This window comes from Canis lupus, chromosome 10 (assembly GCF_048164855.1).
Source record: "Canis lupus baileyi chromosome 10, mCanLup2.hap1, whole genome shotgun sequence".
NCBI classification, from domain to species: Eukaryota; Metazoa; Chordata; class Mammalia; order Carnivora; family Canidae; genus Canis; species Canis lupus.
The window spans coordinates 18,384,476-18,397,810 of NC_132847.1; the positions used below are offsets into that span (position 1 = coordinate 18,384,476).

Sequence of the window (13,335 nt, forward strand, 5' to 3'; positions counted from 1 at the left end):
ATTTTGATTCCTAATGTTTTTACAGCTTGTCAGAATAATTGAAAGTTAACTGTATTTTAGAACCATGTACATTTTATATACAATACTTAGATTTTGTAATAAAATTTGTGACTTAAATTTTTAATGGCATTATTTTTATTTTATAGTTTCAGGCAATTGACTGCATTTTCAGTGGTTATAAATATTGAACTCAATTATGTAATAGAAGTTTGTTTGTTCTAGTCACAAGACTAGGCATAGTTGTAGGAATGAAAGAAAGTATTCATATCCAGCTAATGATTCAGGCCAATTCAGACATTGATATTGTGTATGAAAAGCACAAATGTTGATCTCTGCCCAGTGACTGAAAATGCCAATCAGATTTCTGTGTGGTTACCTTAAAATACAAAAGTGTGTTGTCTTTTTCAAGTCTAGTATGGACTCATTAAAGCAAAAAGGAGTTTGGTTTATATAAAGCTGCTTTTCTAATATAACTAAGTAAGTTTTTCAAAAAAAATTTTAAATGTTTTGGGAAATGAAACTAAATGGAAAAAACATCCTGTAAATATGCAAATTGCTTGTCATTTGGGGAATGAAGAATAATACATAGAACATATCTGAGGAAACAGTAAGTTGGAGTCTGATCATGGAATCTATACAAAGTCACACTTGATAACACCGTGTTTTGCATGTAATTGGCTTTTCATACTTTAGGAGAAAAAGTGATTTGGGTCACCTTACTTAAATTTTTTATTTTACTTATATAGTCTTAATATAGTTCTGCATTTTTAAAAAAGATTATTTATTCATGAGAGAGAGAGAGGCAGAGACACAGGCAGATGGAGAATTAGGTCCTTACAGGGAGGCCGATGTGGGACGTGATCCCGGATCCCGGGATTACGACCTGAGCCAAAGGCAGGTGCCCAACTGTTGAGCCACCCAGGCATCCCTAGTTCTACATTTTAATGTCCTCTGAAACCTTTGACTCACCATTACTTAATAAAGTGTGAGCCTCTTTGCTCTGTCACTCAAGACCTTTCATACCCAGACTTGGGTCCCATTGCCTTCTATCTGTAGTGAATTGTAGTGATTGCATGTTTGTGTACATACACATGTGTACATGCTTACCTTATTTTTGTTTTTTGGGTTTTTTTTTTTTTTCTGGTGCTTCACACTGTTGGGAATGCACCTTCTTTTTTTCTTTACATTTGTTGAAATCTGCCGGCTTTCAAGGAAACCCAGTTCCATGAAGATTTTCCTTCACTGCAAGTCATCAACACATACAAACACACATCCCCCACACGGAATCTTACCATTCATTTTACTTGTTACTTTTCTACCTTATTGGATTTTTGTCTCCCCCACACCCACCCTTTCTCCCCCCTAGAGAGAAGACCTCTGGTTTTTTCATCTTTGTTTTCACTCTGTATTCTGAACAACACTGATGTTACCATTATTTAAATTCATGATCATTGTCCTTGCTACTCATATTTTATCATTAAATGCTGGGAAATCCAGAGGTTATTGGTATATATAGAACTAGAAAACTGGGAACTTGACAAATTCTAGAAGCATAATGTTTCAAGATGCTAAGCACGGGGCATTATCAACCTCAGTTCAGAGGTGATGGAAGAAGAAAATTTTTTCCTCAAAACATGACGGATAAAAGGTTACGGTTATATAATGCTTGTGTCTTTTTTGCCTTAATCCAGTGATGTATCCTATTCTCTCTTGTTTTCTTCATGTATCTCCCATCTTTGCACTTATCTTTGAGGTCATTATAGACAGGCACAGAATTTTGTGTTTCATAAGTATATAGCAGAAATCAAATCTACTCATTTTTATCTTGATCCATCTTACGTGTCCTTTATAATCTCCTTTCCTAAAGACAGGATTGGCGATGCTAATCTAGCATTAATAGCTGTGAAACATGGTGATTGTGAAAAACACATGGCATATACCTAACTACCAAATTGTTACTAAAGAGATGAATAGAAAATCATCTTTTCAAGGTATTTTTTTTCTCCTTGAAATGCTTAGAGGGGAAAATGGTAATGTTCGTTGAAACACTTTAATGTTTTCTTCATTTTTAACACTGAGTCTTTTGAAAGATATAGGGGGAGATACTTAAGTAAAACAAGGTGGGATTATGTACACTTGTATTCAGATTCATGCATTATGGGCAGAGATTGTTCCTGTAACTAAATTTACATCTAGTTTGAAGTATGAAATCAAAACAAAGTGTAAAATAGTCACAAAACACTTAAAACCATATTTCCTTTTCTCCTTGGTCTCAGTTGGCATGGGCTTGGTCAATATAAATGAAAAGTAGGAGCACCTGGAGTAGCTCAGTTGGTTAAGCCTCCGACTCTTGATTGTGGCTCAGGTCATGATCTCAGGATCATGATGGAGCGTTAGGTTAGGTGGCTCTGAGCTGGGCGTGGAGGCTGCCTAAGATCCTCTTTTTCCCTCTCCTGCTGCCCCTCTTTCCACTTGTACTCTCTCTTTCTTTCTTTCTCTCTCTCTCTCTCTCAAATAATGTTTTAAAAATATATATGTTTATTTCCATATATATGGAAAGCAAATCTCTACTAAAGACGTAATGAATTTAGGTGATAGTCATCATTTACTACCGGTGAAATTAATAATAGTTGGGTCAAGTTGACAGTACTTGAATCCACCAGACAACTTTTCCACCTCAATTTTGTCTTTTCACAATTTTCAAAAATGTGAAGGAACAGTGCAGTGAATACCTGTATACCTACTCCTTCACTTAAATTTACTGGTTGTTTATATTTTACCCCATTGCTTTATCTTTGTGTATATATATATTCTTTTTCTCCTCAAACATATGAGAATAAATTATACACATCAAAAAATGCCCATCAGTTTGAAGTATTTGAAATATTCTACATGAGCACAGTATAATTATCCCACTTCAGCAATTTAATGTTGGCAAAATACTGTAATTTAAATGTATATTCCGTCTTCCATCTTTACGCACTTGTTTCAGTAATGTCCCTTACAGCTATTTTTCTTAGATTCAAGGTACAATCTAGGTTACACATGGCATTTAGTTATCATGTTATTTTAAAATCCTTTAATCTAGGACTTTCCAGCCTGCCTGTGTTAACCTTCCAGGACATTGATATTTTAGAGTTCAGGCAAGTTACTTTGCATTTTGCCCTTTAGTTTGGATTTATCTGGTTATCGTCTCATGATCTGAGTGATCAATCCATTTTTTTTAAAACTTCATTAGGGAAATGTTTGAACATTATAGGAAAAGAAGTGTAATGTACCTAACATATATTTTCCAGTTTTAACAATTACCAATGCTTGGCTGACTTTGTTTTATTTGTAACTTCCTACTTTCCAGATTATGTAAAGACAGATCATAGACTTTAGATACTTTCAGGTAGAAATATTTCCACATTTAGCTCTAACATTTAGCTCTAAGGTCTCTTTTTAAAAAGAAAGAAACATAACCATAGTACCAATCTTCTATCTTAACATAAGAAAGAAAGAAAGAAAGAAAGAAAGAAAGAAAGAAAGAAAGAAAGAAAGAAAGAAAGAAAGAAAGAAAGAAAGAAAGAAAGAAAAGAAAGAAAGAAAGAAAGAAAGAAAAGAAAAGAAAAGAAAGAAAGAAAGAAAGAAAGAAAGAAAGAAAGAAAGAAAGAAAGAAAGAAAGAAGAAAGAAAGAAAAAAAGAAAGAAAGAGGGAACCCTGGGTGGCGCACCAGTTTAGCGCCTGCCTTTGGCCCAGGGCGCGATCCTGGAGACCCGGGATCGAATCCCATGTCAGGCTCCTGGTGCATGGAGCCTGCTTCTCCCTCTGCCTATGTCTCTGCCTCTCTCTCTCTCTCTCTGTGACTATCATAAATAAATAAAAAATTAAAAAAAAAAAAAAAGAAAGAAAGAAACTAACCAACCTACCTGACAGAAGTGTATTGTACCATCTTGAAGTATTCCTGCCAGAAAACTTATACTTCAGTCTGATGAACTGTCCAGTCTGTCAGTTGACTAGAAATACAGAGGTGAAAACAACAGGTAACACATGTTGGAGGTATAGTCAGCAAAATCCAGATTGTGAGGCTTTTACAGGATAGTGACCTAAAAATAATAAAATGTAAAGGAGACAAACAGTGAACCTGTAGATTGAAAAATACTTAGGAGACATATCAGCCAGATTTAATGTGTAGTCCCTTTGTGGACCTAGATTTAAACTATTTTTAAAGGCAAGAAAAGATGGACAGCTTGGGTGTCCCCTTGGATACCAATAGGATATTTGGTGATGTTAAGGAATTACTTAATTTTCAAACTATGACAGTGACTTGGTAGTTAGGGTTTTTAAAGGTTCTTTTCCATTAGAGGTACATACTGAAACATTTATGCATCAAGTGATATCTGGGGTTTGATTTGCAGTGATGTGAGGATTGGTTCACTATGCTGTCCTGTCATTGTGTGTCTTTAAAATTTTACCAAATAAAAAGATCGAAGGTAAGGACTTGTGATAAATCTATTTCAGAAATTTGTAATGCATATACCCATTATTCCAGTTCATTATTGCTATATTTCCCCAATATGAGTCTCCTTCCTTAGCATAATAAAGGTGTATAGTACTGTGTGGTTGTTTTTTTTTTTTTTTTTTTGAGTTGTTTGTAAGACTTAATTTTCCATTTTTTCCCTTTCTTAAGGTAATGAGCATGGTGTCAGGATTTGCACCTTTAATTTCTGCTGGTATCTTTTCAGCTACTCTTTCTTCTGCATTAGCATCCCTTGTGAGTGCTCCCAAGATATTTCAGGTAGGTATTTTCACATTATAGACTTTATTGAATGGGAATTTATGGTAATATATTTCAGTTTGGGATTGTTATTTTTTTCAAATCATTTGTTTACTTCTATCAACCCTGTATGTGTATATTATATATATACACATATATGAACCAGGTATGTTTGACTTTGTGTGTTTGAATGTGAGTGTTTCTATTCATATGAACTTTAGTGCATTTACCTACTGTCAGACTGTAGTCCTTGAGTTGTCTTTCTGGAAGTGGTGATAGATTACTGCTTTTTTCGACATAATCTCGTTGCTCAAATTTTTATGTCTTATCAAGAATAAGGAATGCATTCCAGACATAAATCAGAAGAGTTAAAGGATCTTGTCCCACTTAGCATGATGTCAGCCTTTATGTTTTACTTTACAAATATATGAATGCCTACATATACCACATGTGGTGTTAACTACTCGGGGTAGAAAGATAAGGTAGACATTATTGCTCTTTAATGAGCATTAAATAAACAGCTGATACTGAATAGGAAATACTTTATACTATTGAGTCCAAAAATGACACGTTGATTCTGCAAGCCTCGTTCTTAATATTTAGTTGTAGCCAGTGAGTACAGTAAATGTAGATTATATACATAAGTGGTTAAGTTTATAATTAGGATGTTTACCTACTTTAAATCTACGATTGAGACTTTTTCTTAATGTAGGTCACACATGTCCTACTCATCAAGTTTTCAAATTTCTTTTATTCATGTACTTCTTAGATTTTTTTTTTCTTTATAAGGGAATTTCAATATGAGAGTGGGGTAAGGCAGATAAAAACTTCAGTGGTGGGGCAGCCTGGGTGGCTCAGCGGTTTAGCACTGCCTTCAGCCCAGGGCCTGATCCTGGAGTCCCAGGATCAAGTCCCACGTCGGGCTCCCTGCATGGAGCCTGTTTCTCCCTCTGCCTGTGTCTCTGCCTCTCTCTCTCTCTCTCTCTCTGTCTCTCATGAATAAATAAATAAATAATATTAAAAAAAAAAAAACAATCTTCAGTGGTATTCTAAACCAACTACCTTGTGATTCTTGAAATGTTTGGTTTTCTTTATAGATTGTAAGTAAAGCAGTGTGATATGAGAGAAGTTAAAGGGACCAAGAATTAGAAACTTGCGTTCTATTCCTGAATAACTTATTAAAACTCTAAGGAAATCTGTATGTCTAATTTCATTATATTTCCTTCTAATATTTACATTTTTTTACTAGGCTCTTTGTAAGGACAACATCTACCCAGCTTTCCAGATGTTTGCTAAAGGTTATGGGAAAAATAATGAACCTCTTCGTGGCTACATCCTAACATTCTTAATTGCCCTTGGATTCATATTAATTGGTTAGTCATATAAATGATGTGCTAATACAGATTTTGGAGTATTTATAGTATTAGGTCTAAACATTGAATTATTAAATGATAAAACCTTACTAGGTCTAAGTTAGTTTCTTTGTGATCAATTGAAAGAATATATAGAAAATACTGCCAATACTCAGTACATTTTTGTGAAAATTACTACCATCATTAACCTCCTGAGATGGAACTCCTACGTTCTTGTCCCTGAAACAAATAATAGCAGAAAGGAAAGGATTTCGGTGCCCCATTCAAAGGTATAGCTTCCAGTGAGCTATTTTTTTTTTTTTTTTTTGGCACTTGTGAGCTAATGAGGCTTCCACTGCTAAAAATGATAATGGGCTTTTATTAAATGTTTGATGATACCACCAAGTGTGGAAACAAATTCTAATGTAATGCTGCTAGATATCTATTTGGTAAGGCTAGTTTGGGAGAACAAAATAGCAATGTTGAATAAAGTTTCTTAGAATCCAGCAATTCTTTTTAAGAGTATTTACTCTAGAGAAACTTGCATGTATAATCAAAGAGCCACATGTAAGAGGATTTTGAGTATCATTAATTATAATAGTAAAAAATGGAAGCAATCTAAATACTAACAGAAGAATGAAACTGCAGAATAATATTTAGGAGTAAAATAAATGAATAAAATTGATTTTCATGTATAAATATGAATGAATCTCAAGTATAATATGTATCAAATCAAATTGCAGAATAATAAATATAGTGTGATGTTATTTGTCTTAATTTTTAAAATACCCAAAACAGGACTGTCTAACGCTTATGGACTATATATGTGTTTAGTAACTATATAATATCATTGGAAAAAATATACCAACTTTAGAAGAATGAGGTATAAAGGATTTCAGCTGTAAACTTAAGGTTTGATTTCTGAAAAGTAAAGCATGAAATATATATGACAAACTCTAAGTATTCATTAAGTCTGAATGGTGGATATGAGGGTATTCTTTAGGCTGTATTCTAAAGGTTTAAGATAATTTCATTTTTTAAAAAGTCAAAAAATACTCTGTTGATAAATATACCTTATGTTTCTTTTTCAGCTGAACTGAATGTTATTGCTCCAATTATCTCTAACTTCTTCCTTGCGTCATATGCATTGATCAATTTTTCGGTATTCCATGCATCACTTGCAAAATCTCCAGGTGATTTTATATTTTTTAAAAATCTTCTAAATTAACTAATGTCTTTGATTTTAGAGAAAATAAGACTTCTAACACATTTTATTTTTTCTTTTTATTATAAATTTATTTTTTATTGGTGTTCAATTTACCAACATACAGAATAACACCCAGTGCTCATCCCGTCAAGTGCCCCCCTCAGTGCCCGTCACCCATTGACCCCCACCCCCCGCCCTCCTCCCCTTCCACCACCCCTAGTTCTTTTCCCAGAGTTAGGAGTCTTTATGTTCTGTCTTCCTTTCTGATATTTCCCACACATTTCTTCTCCCTTCCCTTCTATTCCCTTTCACTATTATTTATATTCCCCAAATGAATGAGAACATATAATGTTTGTCCTTCTCCGATTGACTTACTTCACTCAGCATAATACCCTCCAGTTCCATCCATGTTGAAGCAAATGGTGGTATTTGTCATTTCTAATGGCTGAGTAATATTCCATTGTATACATAAACCACATCTTCTTTATCCATTCATCTTTCAATAGACACCGAGGATCCTTCCACAGTTTGGCTATTGTGGCCATTGCTGCTATAAACATCGGGGTGCAGGTGTCCTGGCGTTTCATTGCATCTGTATCTTTGGGGTAAATCCCCAATAGTGCAATTGCTGGGTTGTAGGGCAGGTCTATTTTTAACTCTTTGAGGAACCTGCACACAGTTTTCCAGAGTGGCTGCACCAGTTCACATTCCCACCAACAGTATAAGAGGGTTCCCTTTTCTCCGCATCCTCTCCAACATTTGTGGTTTCCTGCCTTGTTAATTTGCCCCATTCTCACTGGTGTGAGGTGGTATCTCATTGTGGTTTTGATTTGTATTTCCCTGATGGCAAGTGATGCAGAGCATTTTCTCATGTGCATGTTGGCCATGTCTGTGTCTTCCTCTGTGAGATTTCTCTTCATGTCTTTTGCCCATTTCATGGTTGGATTGTTTGTTTCTTTGGTGTTGAGTTTAGGAAGTTCTTTAAAGATCTTGGAAACTAGCCCTTTATCTGATAGGTCATTTGCAAATATCTTCTCCCATTCTGTAGGTTGTCTTTTAGTTTTGTTGACTGTATCCTTTGCTGTGCAGAAGCTTCTTATCTTGATGAAGTCCCAATAGTTCATTTTTGCTTTTGTTTCTTTTGCCTTCGTGGATGTATCTTGCAAGAAGTTACTGTGGCTGAGTTCAAAAAGGGTGTTGCCTGTGTTCTCCTCTAGGATTTTGATGGAATCTTGTCTCACATTAAGATCTTTCATCCATTTTGAGTTTATCTTTGTGTATGGTGAAAGAGAGTGGTCTAGTTTCATTCTTCTTCATGTGGATGTCCAATTTTCTCAGCACCATTTATTGAAGAGACTGTCTTTTCCCAATGGATAGTCTTTCCTCCTTTATCGAATATTAGTTGACCATAAAGTTGACGGTCCACTTCTGGGTTCTCTATTCTGTTCCATTGATTTATGTGTCTGTTTTTGTGCCAGTACCACACTGTCTTGATGACCACAGCTTTGTAGTACAACCTGAAATCTGGCATTGTGATGCCCCCAGATATGGTTTTCTTTTTTAAAATTCCCCTGGCTATTCGGGGTCTTTTCTGATTCCACACAAATCTTAAAATAATTTGTTCTAACTCTCTGAAGAAAGTCCATGGTATTTTGATAGGGATTGCATTAAACGTGTAAATTGCCCTGGATAACATTGACATTTTCACAATATTAATTCTGCCAATCCATGAGCATGGAATATTTTTCCATCTCTTTGTGTCTTCCTCAATTTCTTTCAGAAGTGTTCAATAGTTTTTAGGGTATAGATCCTTTACCTCTTTGGTTAGGTTTATTCCTAGGTATCTTATGCTTTTGGGTGCAATTGTAAATGGGATTGACTCCTTAATTTCTCTTTCTTCAGTCTCATTGTTAGTGTATAGAAATGCCACTGATTTCTGGGCATTGATTTTGTATCCTGCCATGCTACCAAATTGCTGTATGAGTTCTAGCAATCTTGGGGTGGAGGCTTTTGGGTTTTCTATGTAGAGTACCATGTCATCGGCGAAGAGGGAGAGTTTGACTTCTTCTTTGCCAATTTGAATGCCTTTAATGTCTTTTTGTTGTCTGATTGCTGAGGCTAGGACTTCCAGTACTATGTTGAATAGCAGTGGTGGAGTGGACATCCCTGTCTTGTTCCTGATCTTAGGGGAAGGGCTCCCAGTGCTTCCCCATTGAGAATGATATTTGCTGTGGGCTTTTTGTAGATGGCTTTTAAGATGTTGAGGAATGTTCCCTCTATCCCTACACTCTGAAGAGTTTTGATCGGGAATGGATGCTGTATTTTGTCAAATGCTTTCTCTGCATCTAATGAGAGGATCATATGGTTCTTGGTTTTTCTCTTGCTGATATGATGAATCACATTGATTGTTTTATGAGTGTTGAACCAGCCTTGTGCCCCGGGGATAAATCCTACTTGGTCATGGTGAATAATTTTCTTAATGTATTGTTGGATCCTATTGGCTAGTATTTTGTTGAGAATTTTTGCATCCATGTTCATCAGGGATATTGGTCTGTAATTCTCCTTTTTGGTGGGGTCTTTGTCTGGTTTTGGAATTAAGGTGATGCTGGCCTCATAGAACATATTTGGAAGTTCTCCATCTCTTTCTATCTTTCCAAACAGCTTTAGTAGAATAGGTATGGTTTCTTCTTTAAACGTTTCATAGAATTCCCCTGGGAAGCCATCTGGCCCTGGACTTTTGTGTCTTTGGAGGTTTTTGATGACTGCTTCAATTTCCTCCCTGGTTATTGGCCTGTTCAGGTTTTCTATTTCTTCCTGTTCCAGTTTTGGTAGTTTGTGGCTTTCCAGGAATGCGTCCATTTTTTCTAGATTGCATAATTTATTGGCATATAGCTGTTCATAATGTGTTTTTAAAATCGTTTGTATTTCCTTGGTGTTGGTAGTGATCTCTCCTTTCTCATTCATGATTTTATTAATTTGAGTCTTCTCTCTCTCCTTTTTAATAAGGCTGGCTAATGCTTTATCTATCTTATTAATTCTTTCAAAGAACCAACTCCTGGTTCTGTTGATCTGTTCCACAGTTCTTCTGGTCTCGATTTCGTTGAGTTCTGCTCGAATCTTTATTAACTCTCTTCTTCTGCTGGGTGTAGGATTTATTTGCTGTTTTTTCTCTAGCTCCTTTATGTGTAAGGTTAGCTTTTATATTTGAGTTCTTTCCAGTTTTTGAATGGATGCTTGTATTGCGATGTATTTTCCCCTTAGGACTGCTTTTGCTGCATCCCAAAGATTTTGAACGTTTGTGTCTTCATTCTCATTAGTTTCCATGAATCTTTTTAATTCTTCCTTAATTTCCTGGTTGACCCTTTCATCTTTTAGCAGGATGGTCCTTAACCTCCACGTGTTTGAGGTCCTTCCAAACTTCTTGTTGTGATTTAGTTCTAATTTCAAGGCATTATGGTCTGAGAATATGCAGGGGATGATCCCAATCTTTTGGTATCGGTTCAGACCTAATTTGTGACCCAGTATGTGGTCTATTCTGGAGAAAGTTCCATGTGCACTTGAGAAGAATGTGTATTCAGTTGAGTTTGGATGTAAAGTTCTGTAGATATCTGTGAAATCCATCTGGTGCAGTGTATCATTTAAAGCTCTCGTTTCTTTGGAGATGTTGTGCTTAGAAGACCTATTGAGGGTAGAAAGAGCTAGATTGAAGTCACCAAGTATAAGTGTATTATTATCTAAGTATTTCTTCACTTTGGCTATTAATTGGTTTAAATATTTGGCAGCTCCCACATTCGGGGCATATATATTGAGGATTGTTAAGTCCTCTTGTTGAATAGATCCTTTAAGTATGAGATAGTGTCCCTCTTCATCTCTCACTACAGTCTTCGGGGTAAATTTTAGTTTATCTGATATAAGGATGGCTACCCCTGCCATCTTTTGAGGACCATTTGAATGGTAAATGAGTCTCTTGTAGACAGCAAATAGATGGGTCCTGCTTTTTTTATCCAATCTGAAACCCTGCCCCTTTTGATGGGGTCATTAAGCCCGTTCATGTTCAGAATTACTATAGAAAGGATATGAGTTTAGTGTCATCATGATATCTCTTCAGTCCTTGTTTTTGTGGGTTGTTCCACTGAACTTCTTCTTAAAGGGGAATTTTAAGAGTCCCTCTTAAAATTTCTTGCAGAGCTGGTTTGGAGGTCACATATTCTTTCAGTTCCTGCCTGTCTTCGAAGCTCTTTATCTCTCCTTCCATTTTGAATGAGAGCCTTGCTGGATAAAGTATTCTTGGTTGCATGTTCTTCTCATTTAGGACCCTGAATATATCCTGCCAGCCCTTTCTGGCCTGCCAGGTCTCTGTGGAGAGGTCTGCTGTTACCCTAATACTCCTCCCCAAAAAAGTCAGGGATTTCTTGTCTCTGGCTGCTTTAAGGATCTTCTCTTTATCTTTGGAATTTGCAAGCTTCACTATTAGATGTCGAGGTGTTGAACGGTTTTTATTGATTTTAGGGGGGGATCTCTCTATTTCCTGGATCTGAATGCCTGTTTCCCTTCCCAGATTAGGAAAGTTTTCAGCTATGATTTGTTCAATTACATATTCTGGCCCTCTGTCCCTTTCGGCGCCCTCGGGAACCCCAATTAAACGTAGGTTTTTCTTTCTCAGGCTGTCGTTTATTTCCCTTAATCTATCCTCATGGTCTTTTAATTGTTTGTCTCTTTTTTCCTCAGTTTCCCTCTTTGCCAACAACTTGTCTTCTATGTCACTCACTTGTTCTTCCACCTCGTTAACCCTCGTTGTTAGGACTTCTAGTTTAGATTGCATCTCATTCAATTGATTTTTAATTTCTGCCTGATTAGCTCTAAATTCTGCAGTCATGAAGTCTCTTGAGTCCTTAATGCTTTTTTCTAGAGCCACCAGTAGCTGTATAATAGTGCTTCTGAATTGGTTTTCTGACATTGAATTGTAATCCAGATTTTGTAACTCTGTGGGAGAGAGGACTGTTTCTGATTCTTCTTTTGAGGTGAGGTTTTCCTTCTAGTCATTTTGCTCAGTGCAGAGTGCCCAAAAACAAGTTGTATTGGGAAAAGGAGAAAGAGAGAAGGAAAGAAAAGAGAAAAAGAAGAAAGAAAAAAGGAAGAAAAAAAGGAAAAAAGAGAAGAAAAAGAGAAAGAAAAAGAAAGGTGAAAAAAAAGGGTGGGGGAAGCAATCAGAAATCAAAAAGAAAAAAAAAACACGGGGAGTATCTTCTGATTCTGTATACTTTAAGTCCCTTGACTTCCCCTGGAACTTGTCCGTCTAGCTGGTCTTCTGGGGGAGGGGCCTGCTGTGCTGATTTTCAGGTGTTAGCACTTGGGGGAGCTGCTCTGCCCCCTGCCTGGTGCAGGGCTCAGTGGGGTTTGTTTACCCCGTGAGGCCCCAGGAGGAACAACCCCAGTGGCGGCGACCAGCTCCGGAGCCCTGGATTCAGCTCCCGCAGTAACTCCAGAGCTCTCCCTCTGCAGGGCCTGGAGGCTCCGGGTCGGGACAGGAGCGTTCTTGCTGTCCTGGGCCCTCCCGGCCTCTGCCTGTCCCAGGGGGAGGCCGGATCCTGGGCTGTGTCCCGGCGCCCTGTGCTCCCGGTCGCGCTGTTGGATTCACGCTCCCAGCCGGGCAGCCCCCATCCGCGGAGCCGCCGCCCGAGCCCCTCCGAGCTGCTCCCGGGTCCAACAGGGCGTGCTGCAGCCCTTAGGGAGCTCGGCGTACTCTCCCCAGGGCGCAGTTGCTCTGTTAGTGTCCCAGGGAGCCTGAGGGCACTCCCGCCCTCCTGGGGTCCTGCCCTAACTCCCTGCCAGTGCCTTTCCGCCCGGGAAGATTGGTGAAGCTCGTGCCTCTCTGGGATGGGGCTCTCCTGTCTTGGGGACCCTCAGCCCGGCTCCTCGCGGGGCCCCTCCCCCTTGGATGCCTTTTATTTCTTTATTTCTTTTTTCCCCCGTCTTCCTACCTTGATAGAAGCGCGAACTCTTCTCACTGTAGCATT

At 37.6% G+C, this 13,335-nt stretch overlaps 1 protein-coding gene and 1 long non-coding RNA gene across 4 annotated transcripts in view; one reads left to right on the forward strand and one right to left on the reverse strand.

The window, feature by feature from the left end:
• SLC12A2 (solute carrier family 12 member 2) overlaps nt 1-13,335 on the forward strand; it is a 112,828-nt gene that overhangs the window by 60,364 nt on the left and 39,129 nt on the right. For both annotated transcript variants that reach the window (XM_072840873.1, XM_072840874.1), the window contains exons 11-13: nt 4,673-4,780; nt 6,009-6,132; nt 7,203-7,304. In XM_072840873.1, coding sequence (XP_072696974.1) covers nt 4,673-4,780; nt 6,009-6,132; nt 7,203-7,304 — 334 coding nt within the window. The remainder of the gene's footprint in view (nt 1-4,672; nt 4,781-6,008; nt 6,133-7,202; nt 7,305-13,335) is intronic.
• The window catches only part of LOC140641286 (uncharacterized), an 86,629-nt gene that overhangs the window by 41,999 nt on the left and 31,295 nt on the right, over nt 1-13,335 (reverse strand). For both annotated transcript variants that reach the window (XR_012037840.1, XR_012037839.1), the window contains one exon: nt 3,912-4,088. This is a non-coding gene — a long non-coding RNA (uncharacterized lncRNA). The remainder of the gene's footprint in view (nt 1-3,911; nt 4,089-13,335) is intronic.